This window comes from Nematolebias whitei, chromosome 8 (genome assembly GCF_014905685.2).
Source record: "Nematolebias whitei isolate Nwh7 chromosome 8, NemWhi1, whole genome shotgun sequence".
Lineage (NCBI taxonomy): Eukaryota > Metazoa > Chordata > Actinopteri > Cyprinodontiformes > Rivulidae > Nematolebias > Nematolebias whitei.
In genome coordinates this window covers 25503734-25516311 of record NC_056505.1, presented here as the reverse complement: position 1 = coordinate 25516311, position 12578 = coordinate 25503734, and the positions used below count along the sequence as shown (strand labels likewise).

Below are 12578 nucleotides of genomic sequence, written 5' to 3'. Positions count from 1 at the left end.
ATGTATATATATGTATATATATATATGTATATGTATATATGTATATATATATGTATATGTATATATATATATGTATATGTGTATATATATATGTATATGTATATATATATGTATATGTGTATATATATATGTATATGTATATATATATATATATATATATGTATATGTATATATATATATATATATGTATATGTATATATATATATATATATGTATATATGTATATGTATATATATATATGTATATATATGTATATGTATATATATGTATATGTATATATATATGTATATATATGTATATGTATATATATGTATATGTATATATATATGTATATATATGTATATGTATATATATATATATGTATATATATGTATATGTATATATATGTATATGTATATATATATATGTATATATGTATATGTATATATATATGTATATATATATGTATATATATATATGTATATATATATATATATGTATATATATGTATTCAAGATGGCTGCCCAAGCCAATCAGCTTTAGGAAACACACAAATACCTACAACTTATTAAATGTTATGTATATTGAGCTAAACTTTGATATGATAGTAGCTGCTACAGAGCCTAAACTCTGAGATCTAAGTTATTGTGTGAGATCTGTGTTTAAAACTTTGCTAACTATTAGCGTGAACTCTGTTAGCAACATATCTCATGACCTGGACAGATTTACACAAAACTCCCTGGAAATTATCATGTATGTACTTTTATACCTCATTAACTTCTGGAGCCAATGCAAGTCAAGATGGCTGCCACAGCCAACTAACTTAGAAAACACACAAAAAACTGCTTTAACTCGGTCACATCTACAAATCTATTGAGCTAAAACCTGTTGTGGGTGTAGAAGAGAGTCATTCACAACATATACTCCAAGTGCTATATGCTGAACAGGATCTTTGCTTTAACTTTAGCTGTAACTGTTGGTGTTAACACTGTTTGTCTGTTAGCAGAACATCTTGTGAACCACTGGACAAATTTTAAAGAAACCTTCAGAAAGTTTCCATACATCTACAATGGCATAACTTTTGAAGTCATTCAAATTCAAGGTGGTCACCACAGCAAGTTAACACAAGTTGCATACAAAATAAAAACAACAACTCAATCCGTTTTGTGGATAATGAGCTAATATATGATGTGGTGGTGGGTAGTCATTCACATCTGTTCTGAACTAGAAATTTAATGATATTGTGCATAATGGCAGGGTTGGACCAAAACGGCTTCAACGTCATAATTTCTCAATATGCAGTACAGCTTGACGATCATCTAAAACCTTGACATAAAAGGTGGCATGCAATAGGTATTCCTTTAACGAAGGCTAGGCCTTTAATTTAATTATTATCACAGAATATTCTTATTGAATGTGTTAATTTATTTTCTAATAGCTCACGCCATCTCCCCATACTAAGAAAAGTTACACCAAACAGACATTCTACATCGTCCAAGAACATCGTGATTGATTCATGCAGGAAAAAAGGGAGTAATGGGGGACATGTGAGGGAAGACAGAAGGTGAGGACAGGTTAAAAGAGGCAGGCAGGTGAATTATGAAGAGGGAAAGAATTTTAAGAAAGAGACAAATAAAGATGATGTGAAAAAAGAAGAAGAGGAGGGGGAGTTGCAAAGATATTCCTGGGTGAAACCATCATTACCATGAGCAATGGTAGCAGTCACTGGCCATTACCTTGGCCATCCACTGTCATAAGCAGAACATTTTTCCAGCCTGCCCTGCATGTCAGAGGGGACAGGCGCAGACGAGAAAACTGGTTCCTGCATGCAGAATATGTCCTTTCCTAGCTCTCTCCCTCCCTCCCCATGCAAACCATCTTGCACTCACTTGGTCGATGCTTCGGCCCAAGAAGAAGGTAACCTGTCAATATCCTCTGGACGTGATCAATAAGATCTTTCAGAGCATTCCCATCCTTGTCCTTTTCACGCCCGCTGCTTCCCTTTCATCGTTCATCCCAAAATGTGAAAGGAGTCAATGAAATATTATGACAGTGGCCGTGCTGTTTGTCCTCGTAAATCTGTCTAATGATTTTCTACAGTGTAAGGTGAGCTGCCCAAGACGACTCCCATTCAATACGCGGCCGGCGTGGCATGTGACAGTGCAGCTGAAATCAGGGGCAGCTAGTGGGGTTTAGATTAGCTTTTTTATAGCAGAGTGAGTTCCACGTCTCTCTATCAGAGGCGAGAGTGAGTGACGGGCCATTCTGCTCACTGAATACCGTCATGATGTGGGCATTAAGACTCACTCCTGGCAAAAAAAGAGAGAGAAAAGGTTCACAGGGGGCTGAATGAATGTGCATCATTGAAGTCAACTACCAGGCCCGATGGTCTTTCTCTCTGTCACTCTCTGAAACCCACTGCATCGTGAAATAGCTTCCATATGGAGGAATTCAAAGTGCAAATAGGAGTCAAACACGTTTAAACAGCCTTGCCTTATAGGAGCTGTTTATGCAGCACATGTAATTCTACTAACTTTATACATTTAAAGTAAGCATTGTTTATAATCAAATGTTTTAATCAAGAAATTGTGATCCACTCCACTGTCTTACACTGTGTCCAAAGAGAAAATCAATCTGCCATCACTGGTTCCACCGATCAGTTGGGCATTTGCAGATTTATGTGAGGAAGAGTGTTCTCACATTAACATGTAGCCAAAGGTAAGGTGGGAAAAATTTCAGAACTCATTTCTTGCTGTGTTTGCCCACCATGCCACGCTAAAATGGAATTGTGACTTGAAATATTATTCCAAGCTAATCCAATATTCTATTTGTAAGGTTTGAAATTGAGTTTAAAATGTCAATAGCACTTCAAAAGCTGAGCCGTTAACCGAATTTATGCCCTGGGATGTGTTCTGTTAAGCACAGTTTTTAAATAAAATAAATAAGTAAAGCGAGAGACGTATGCCATCACATTATCTTTGTTTTGTGAAAATGAGCACATAATGGAATGACGCAGCGAGAACAGATCAATGCATTTTATCCTTATGTTTTATGTAATTCTCACATTTCCGTCCTGCTTCTGATACATTTTTGATAACATAAGTGTGGTTTAAGATCTGATTTAATGCACGCTGGTCTGATAAGCTTGAAGCCATCTGAAATTCTATCTGCAAACTTTGTGAGCCTCAAAAACAAAGGTTCAGGCACCTTTTCGTTAGCAGCTTAGTTTGTGAAACAGCCAGAAGCGCACTGAAGAGGACCTCCAGCTATGCTCCAGGCTGCTTGGGTTACGCTAAGCTTTCGCCGTAAATCGTATAAGAACTGAAGTAGTGTTGTGATGTATTGTTCTCATATGAATAAAAGGTAATATGTGTAACATATAAGAGGTGTCTGAAAGCTGTTTTCTGCTTTGCCCTAAGCAAACTGACGGAACAACTGAATCTATCCATCTATTTATTTTTAACGTCATCCAAGGTTAGGTTGCAAGCACAGCAGGTGAAGTAGAGAAACTCAGACATATCTCTCCCTAGCAACAGTCTCCAGCTCGTCCTGCAGGATTCCTGTGATGCTCCCAGGCCAAAGAGGACATTTAGTCCCATCAAGTTCTGAATCTCCTCCAGGGTTTTCTACCAGAAGGATGTGACCGAAACAACCCCAAGCCGAGGTGATGGGGATGCATCCTGATCAGATGCCCAAACCATCTCAACTGAGTTCCTTTGATCTGGAGCAGCAACAGCTCTACTCAGAGCTTTTCATGATTGACTGAGTTTTTTACACTGAGCCTGGTCACCCCACAAAATAATTATAATAATAAAATAATTTCAGTTTCTAGACTCTGGGATCCCCTTCTTATGGTCATGATCACCAGAAAACAGGTGAGGTTTGGGACGTAGGTGGACCAATAAATTGAGAGATTTGCCTTTTGTCCTGACACTTTTGTTGCCATGACAGAGCAGAGCAGCAGCCTCATTACTGCAAATAAAGTCCCAACTTGTCGGTTAATCTCCCACTCCATCCTGCCATTACTCATGAACAGGACTTGGACCCATTCCCAACACACAGGCAACATTCCATATTTTCTAGGTTGAAAACCACAGCCTTAGATTTAGAGGAGCTGACACTCACCCCCACTCTAGCTGCTTCTCTGTGAACTCCTCCAGCACATGTTGAAGGTTGCAGCTTGCAGGTTGCAAGTTCAAACCTGGTTGCAATTTTTCTGTGTAGAGTTTGCCTGCTGTCACTGTGCATGGATTTTCCCTGAGAACCCTGACTTCTTTCAACTGACCAAAAACAAATATGCTACATTAACTGGTAATGCTAAATCTCCATGCATAAGAGTGTGAGTGAATGCCTGTCTTGTTTGTCTTTATGTGGCTCTGTGATGAACTTGTCATCTGCAGGGTGCCTCTCATATAATGAATACTTGAGATAGGAACCAGCTCCCCAAAAGCTTGCAAGAAAAGTGAGTAAAGAAAATGTATATATATATATATAATATATATATATATATATATACTGTATGTATGTATGCATATATACTTTATGTTTGTATGTATGCATGTATGTATGTATGTATGTATGTATGTATGGATGGATGGATGGATGGATGGATGGATGGATGGATGGATGGAAAAATGGATGGAAAAATGGATGGATGGATGGATGGACGGATGGATGGACGGACGGACGAACGGAAAGTTAAAAAAAGATGCAGCTCTAATCATCTCAGTTTCCTACCTCTAAAGTTGAACCTGACTGATGACAGAAACGTTTTCAGCCTTCACACATTTCAGTGTAAGACCAATGTTCATCCATGTACCTTTCGAGCAGTTTTCTTCTTGTTGTTTCCAAGCAAGAAGCTCGGTTGTCTGACTGAGCTGTGCCGGTCATGCTCCACGCTGTCGGAACAAATGAAGTCAAATGGAAGCTTAATTACAGGGATAAGTTGCTGCCCTGTGGCTAAAAACATCTTATCACTTAACAGCTGGGAAGATTTTTCTTTGAGTTGATGAATTCATAATTGGGTCCAGTGCGACTGTCAAAGAGCATTTTTTTTTTAGTTCAACAAGGCTCCCCATTGTGCGCTTGGTAATATCCTGAGGGTATTCATGACAGTAGTGTGATGTGCAATTTTATAATTCAATTTTGTGAGATTTATTTAAATAAGCCATTTAAAATTCATTAAGTACAATTGATCTTTGAGTTTTATTTGTTTGTTTATATACCACAATACACACTTTACACTCCAACACATGACAATTACTGAGTATTAACTCTTGACAGACGGTGCTGATTGTGTGGTGAAGCTTTCCACACAGGAAGCTGCTCAGATAAAATGAGAGAAAGCATTTGGCAGTAGACAAGGCATACTTTTTTCATGTTGCTGTGAACAGTACTTACTGTTCTTGGTGTACAGAAAAAAAAAAATGAAACATTTGCTTCTTTTTGAAGTGTTCAACATTCAGTGAGCACTCCTGACCAAAAACAATATAGAATGTAGGTTATGGTGGTTATTTGCTGAATAAGTGGTAGTCTTGAACTGAAGGCTTCAAAACTTTACAGCTTGTGAAAGTAATTATTGTAATTAGACATAGTGAGTGATCGCAAGTCCTGTGGTTGTTCGAGGCTCTCTCCTGTGACAGAAATATGAAGACATGACACTAACAGAGCCAAAGCTAATACAAGAAAGAGATGACATGATGGCGTGCAGAGATGTGCTTTCAAATAAATTATTATGTAAGTGAACAAATTTTTTGAAAGGAGCGAATAAAATTTAAGTAAACCAAACAGAACTCAAAGTGCTTATATATCATTTATATTCAGCGATACATATAATATTTAGTGTCTCTAAGATTCTCTGCCATCTTTTCTTTGTTTCCTATGATTTCCTTATATTTGCAAGTCATTTTCAACATTTCTTTTTAAATGAAAGTGCGTTGGACACTATTTTCTTATAGCTACATTGTCTTTTTTTTTCTTCTAAACTAATGTTGAACATCCCTGACGACAGAAGTATATCTGCTTTGTCAAAACTTCCTGCCTTTTCCAAATAACCGCAGTATAAAAGTCTGATTAAAGTATCAGACTCCCTGTGGTTTCAAAATTAACATTATATTAAATATTAAGATGTTTCTATGAATGTGATATTAGGTTAAAAAACAGAATAGATTTGAGCCTTTTTTGAATCTTTAATGATTAGCTTTGACTTTTAACCATAATCTTGACTAAAGTCAACAAAGAAGGTACAATTATTGTAATTGTAAGATTTTATTGACATATTCTCAAGAACATTGAAGTGATATGATTGTATTTGTAAATATTAAAGCCTTTTTTTAACTTTTCTTATAATATTAAGTAAGGATGCATGACATTATTGACGCGGTATTGGTATCGGCCGATATTAGCGATAACGTTAAATTTCGGACATCCACCATTCCATCAAAACAACTCACCGATATAAAAGATGCTGTTTTATATATATATATATATATATATTTTTTATTTATTTATTTTTTTTTTTTATTTATTTTTTTTCATTTACCTTTTATTTATACAGGTAGTCTCATTGAGCCATGAGGACTCATTTTCAAGTGAGACCTTTTTAGGGAGCAGATGGGGGTTAAGGGCCTTGCTCAAGGGCGTAGGGTGGGGCGAATGAGGGTGGGGGCAGGTGTGGGTGCTTCACCTACCCCACCCACATTTTTGATGTTGTCGGTACCGGGGCTTGAACCGGCAATCTTCCGATCACAGGCCCACCTTCTCTAGCCTCTGCGCCACCACTCCCCCAACCAATACACATATATATATATATATATATATATATGTGTATATATATATATATATATATATATATATATATATATAAATAATAGGTGCAGTTTTTGTATGACTGTTCGAGTGTTGTCATTGTGTTAGATAAAGTAAATATCATGAGTAAATTTGACATTAAATATAATCCAAGTTGAAGTGTTACATCATTTTCAGCCCCCTTTTTGGCATCAGCATTTGGTAGTAGGTCAAACTGACAAAGACCATGCAGAATAATGTAGTATTTTAATTTCACAGCAGAGAAAGCTATGTATTCTCTGTAAGTAGATGTATGTAAAACAATATCAATATTAGTATTGATTTTCGGCCAAATAAATTTTTAAATACTGTCATATTGGATATCTGCCAAAAATCCAATATTGTGCATCCCTGATACCAAGTAATTTCATTGTCTTAACCTAACCAATGCATAACAAAGGCGTTTTGGTAGAACAGTGATTTTTTGCTGCCAAAACCAGGAAGTGTCAAGCTTTTTGCCATATGACAGTGTCGAACCTGTTTTCCATTATTAAAGTCTGACCAGTCTCTACATATGTAATTGGATGATGTAACTTGTTGAAGAAGACACTTGTGTTGGTGGTTGCACAAAAGCATATTTTATATTAAAGTGTGTTCTTATTCAAATTTCATTTGCATTGTTTTTATTAAAAAATAAAATAAAAAATGAAAGAAAATGACTTCCAAAAACAAAGTCCGCATTATAATATTTTCAGTTTGAAAATATTTTTTCTATCATTAATTCTGCACCAAACAAGTCCTATCTTACATATATTATATGAGTGGAGCAAAGTCAAAGCTAAAATGACCACTTTATCTTTTACTGTATCACAGTTTACTTTTACCATATGTCATCAACTTGTTCTAAATACCTGGATTTATCCATTTATCTGTGGAAATTGTTTTTCAGCCTCCATCTGTTTGTTTAGTGTTACACAGGGAAAGGCTTTTCTCCGTGTCACTGTCTCCTCTCATTGACCAAAGTCCAGATTACTGCCGCCATCACGCTGTCTGCTGTTCATGTTGTCTGTGGCAGCTCAGTCAGGGGACAAGACCTTTGGACTTAAAGCTGTCTTTGCACTTGGGCCAGTGGGGCCTTGGCTTTGGATGTTTCCTCCACCTGTTGTGATAAGCAGATCTCTCTCTCTTTCATCTTGCCACTCTTCTACCCTCATGTCTTCCTTCATACCTTCATATACCTTTGTGAACCTCACAGAATAACTGTCTTGTATTTTTGTTATGAAGCACCTTTTTAGTCAGTTTTGTTTACTAGAAAACCTCTTTTGGTGCAGACATCTTAAACTGTGTTGGTATTTGGTGAGACTGTCCTTTTTTTTAAATGATCAATAGGATGTTTTCTGCAAACACTACAAGATGCACAGGTACAATTATTCCTTGACAAGACAAGCCCAGCAGGTAGATGATGTTTTTTTTTTTTTTAGCTTTCATCTTTTCTTTTGGAAACTTCCAAGGAGCGTGTTGAAAATCCATTGATCTAGTTGGGTGTCCTGGAAGTGTAGTCTTGTACCTACACATTTCAGATTGTCTCATTTCTTGCTTACAGCGGGCCTCAGAGCCATCCTCACAACACCCTGACTGTGTTTCTGTTAGGATCAGAAAGCAAAGCTATTACACACTGGAGGGTTTGTCTCAATCACACCGAATGGCTATGAATTTTAAATGTGGGATTAGAGCCCACAGAGGAGCGGGCACATGGGGGAGACTCAGTCAGTTGAGTGCTAATTTGATTTTTTTTTTTTTTTTTTTTTACAAACTGCCCCTACAACACATTGTTAGGAGGGAAGATGCATTGCTTGTAGTCTGTCGGTTGCTCCCCCAGCTCAAACCACAACAAAAACAAATTGGCTCTCCAAAAGAACATTATTGCATTGTGATGAACATCCTATTTTCCATGTGAATGCAGCAGCAGCTTACACCTGCTTTTTGCCACGTTGTGACGTAATGTTAGACTCATTATGAATAAATCACTTCTTCTCTTAAGAAGGTTTATGCAGAAACTTTCATTTAATCTTCCTCTACTATTTTGTTTGGAGCTTATTTGATTGTATTGAGTACATTGGTCAGATGTGAAGGGGACAAACAACACTCAAAGTAATATACCCCATCCTCCAATCTTAAACCTCTGCTTGACCTCTGCTGTCAAAGGGCTGCTTCCAAAGAGACACACAGCATAGAGGAAGGATGTGAAGTGAGAAGGTAGAGCGAGACAGTGTCTGCCACTGCCTCCTTAAACTGGCTATTTCAGGGTTTCAGGCTCAGCGGCGTTAATAATAAAGTTTTAATTTGAGCATTGTTATAAAGCATAATAAGCCATTTTATTAAGACTTCAGTATTTTGCAACCAGTGGTTTAAAAAAGGCTTAATGGAGCATGTATTCATCTGACTCATCAATGTAGGAATGACAAATTAAAATATTATCTTTCTTCACGTGATAGACATTATCACAAAACATTATAGTCAAATGGCCTCAAAGACTGGGTTGTCTTTGTGCTCTTTCTGTACATACATTGCTGTTGGAGTCAGCCAGATTTCAGAAAGCAAGCAAGCAGCCGAACCAAAAGAGGAGTTGAACAGAACTTAGCTGTGTTGACATGAAGCGTAATGCATTAAGTGTGTGACAAACGTCCTCCTTGTATCATTTTCAAAACACGATGAATTAACTCAATTGTGTTTTTCTTTTTGTGGTAGCAATTTTTTTTTTAACTAAATGCAAAGATGCTGTGGATCATCATTAATCTGCCTTCAGCAGTTAATCTGTTAATTGCACAGACCACAAGTCATCATTTTGTCATGTCATTAGGTTCTTTCACAAGGTGCCTCAATCCAGGACGTAGATGTGTTCTGGCCCCATTAGTCGATTCAGAAGACAAACCGAGGCAGGAGGAAGAGGCATCTGTCGAAGACAAATGTGCCTCAGGGCTGCTGAGCAAGGCAGTAGCAGAGCTGGACTGGCCGGCATGTGTAAAAGTAAGCTGTGGTGCCATGGCTCAGTAATGTGATGAACCTTGATATTAGTGTGCGACTGCCTGCTCACAGGACTTAACAACAAAGAGATATATTGCCATGGGAATATTGATGATGATGCACAAAACGTTGTGTTAACTCACTTTGCTCAAGTGAGGGAGATGTTTGTGACATTTTTAATGTGTTGAGGTCCACTTCAGCCCAGCTGAGTTCTGCTCCACGCCTCTTTTGGTTCTGCTCTGCTTGCTTCACTTCTGAAAACTCTCATTTGAGTTTGGCCGGTTTCATGTGTGATTTATGAATGGATAGAGTGATCATAAAAACCAGTTGGTCTGTGCAGCCGTTTCACAGAACTGTCGTTATTATAATTAACCTCTTGAGACACGATGCTGGCATACCTTATCACGTGTCCACCATTTTGGATTTGTTACTACCTCACTTTGAGGCACATAGGTGCATCAGTGGATGTTTGGCTTTGACACCCCTTACTGCCTTGTCCATTCAGAAATCAAACCAAGGTGGCCGGAAGGGATCTAGGTCCTGGCTTGAAGTTTTCTGTGAACATTTCAACCATTGTGATGGAATAATCTTCTGAAATTCCCTTTGTCTCGATTCAAACTACATTAGAGCCAGGTTATCTACAGTATCTGAGTGATAATAAACTTTTTTTTTTTCCTTCCTGTTGTTTCAGGTGGAGATATGGAGGACTCATCTCCATACGAACCTGTTGCCCCCAACCGGCAGCCTGATGTTTCCCGCTTGGCATCCATCTCTTCAGGTATGCATCACAGATTTAAACTAAAACCAACTCTCATCAGAGGATAACACAAGGTTTCACAGCAATTAAAATAATGAAACGTAAGGAAGTGTTGCTCTTTTTTCCACTTATAGCATTAAACTTATTTTGCTTTTGAAAGAACTGGATGGTTATTGTTCAGTTTGTCTTCTGATATACAATGACTGTCAGGTTGTATACATCCTCTGTGCACCGGCCCACATTTTTCCCTACCATTGATTTTGCTTTCAGTTTGATTTCTACTTTGGTTTACTAATTAAACAGCCAAGCAGAGTTATAGCCTGCTCTTTAATCTACTGGTAACCATTGTTAAGCTATCAAATCAATGCCACTCTCCACATTTTTTTAACCCACAGGTGCCATAGTTAATGCATCACAGAGCTGCATGCTGTAAAATAGATGCAATTAAACAGAGGGATGACACCTGTCCAAGGTCAAAGTTGATATGTAAAGTCAGGGAAACTCATTTACCACAAATACATTATCCAGTTCTGACAAAAAAAAATTTTTTTTTCCAAAGGATAGGCTACACTGTTCATCTTCTCTCTTTGGACAACAGCAATCAGAAAACACTAAAACAATGTTTTTGTTTCTCTCTCGTTTCTTTTTGTATTCTAAAGGAACAAGTTAAAAAAAAAGGATTTTTAGGTCAAATTCTTCTAAACTTTAAAGAACAACTTATTACTTGTTTTTAAAAATTGTTGTTTAGTAAAACAAATAGCAGACACTAAAAGAAGAATAAAATATACAGATGTGATTAGTGCAGAGTTTTTAGAGAAGAATATGAAATACCTCTCTTGATTTGGATTGAATGAGTACAGTCATCTTAAAAACACTGAAATGGTGCATAATGCCATCAAGGCTACACAGTTATTATTTGTTAATGTTACAAGTGCTAATACTTAATATATTTACTCATTTTTTTAGCCAGCTTTGTTTTGTATTTGTGCAAAGTTAACAGAGTTTTGTCTGTCAGGTGCTCAGTTTTACTTTTTATGCCACAGTGAAACTACCTTCAATAAATACATCTTAACATATTCAGAGATAAAAACCATGACTCCTCTGTTGAGTTTTCCTCTCAAAGAAAATGCAAGTATATTTTTGCTTGTTTAGTTTATGTTTTTTAGGAAACTTTGTTATGTTGGAATTACCAGCGGTGAAAATCTAGAGTTAGTTTCAGAGTGGAAACAAAGAATGTAGTAGAATGAAACTGAAGATATTTGGAAACAACAGAGGGCTCATTATTAGAGCTATTTCATTTTAGTTATGTCTTCCATTCTTTCTCAGGTAAAAAAAAAAGATAAATTTACTCTCCAAAACTCCTTTTTAGCCACAAGCTTTGTTTCATTATTTAATATTTCTGAGTAATTGATTGTGGCACTGAAAGAAAGCCTCAGGCAAACAAATGAATAATTACTCACTTGTTTTATGAACGTTTCGCTTCAATTACTAAGCCACTCCAAAGTATTTATAATCATGTCTGTAAATGTTACTGGATGAAGACCAGGGGAATATATGACATCTAGCTGCTTTATGAAGAGAGGGGAAAGTGTATTCTCCAAGAGGAAAGGTAGAACATTCAAAAATAATCTCTGCTATTCTAAAAGTTTTGATCTAAAATGAAGATAAGAGATGGAAGTTGTAGTAGAAATGAAAAAGGATTATGTGAAGAAAATGAAACACAATGCGAAGACTCTGTTTGTGCATGAAACCCAAGTGACCCACACATGGACTTCTCTTTGTAATAGCAAATTTGGTAACACTTTACAATAAGGTACACAAAATTTGATTAACTACTAGGGAACACCTCAGGAACGTATCAGGAACAAATCAGGATCTAATGGGTAGTTAACCAGTACTTACTGGGGAACACACAGCCAAGCCTTATTAGGGGACTACTGGTTATTTACCTTGTACTTTGTAAATGAAAAGGAACTAATCACGAACTAATGGGTAGTTACCAAGGAAACCAAAGAGGAACGAACCAGGAGCT

General features: G+C 36.8%; 1 protein-coding gene across 1 annotated transcript in view; it reads left to right on the top strand.

Annotated features, from left to right (window-relative positions):
• LOC119413611 (GDNF family receptor alpha-2-like) overlaps window positions 1-12578 on the top strand; it is a 35331-nt gene that overhangs the window by 10109 nt on the left and 12644 nt on the right. Inside the window, exon 3 of the mRNA XM_037680669.1 lies at window positions 10481-10567. Coding sequence (XP_037536597.1) covers window positions 10481-10567 — 87 coding nt within the window. The remainder of the gene's footprint in view (window positions 1-10480; window positions 10568-12578) is intronic.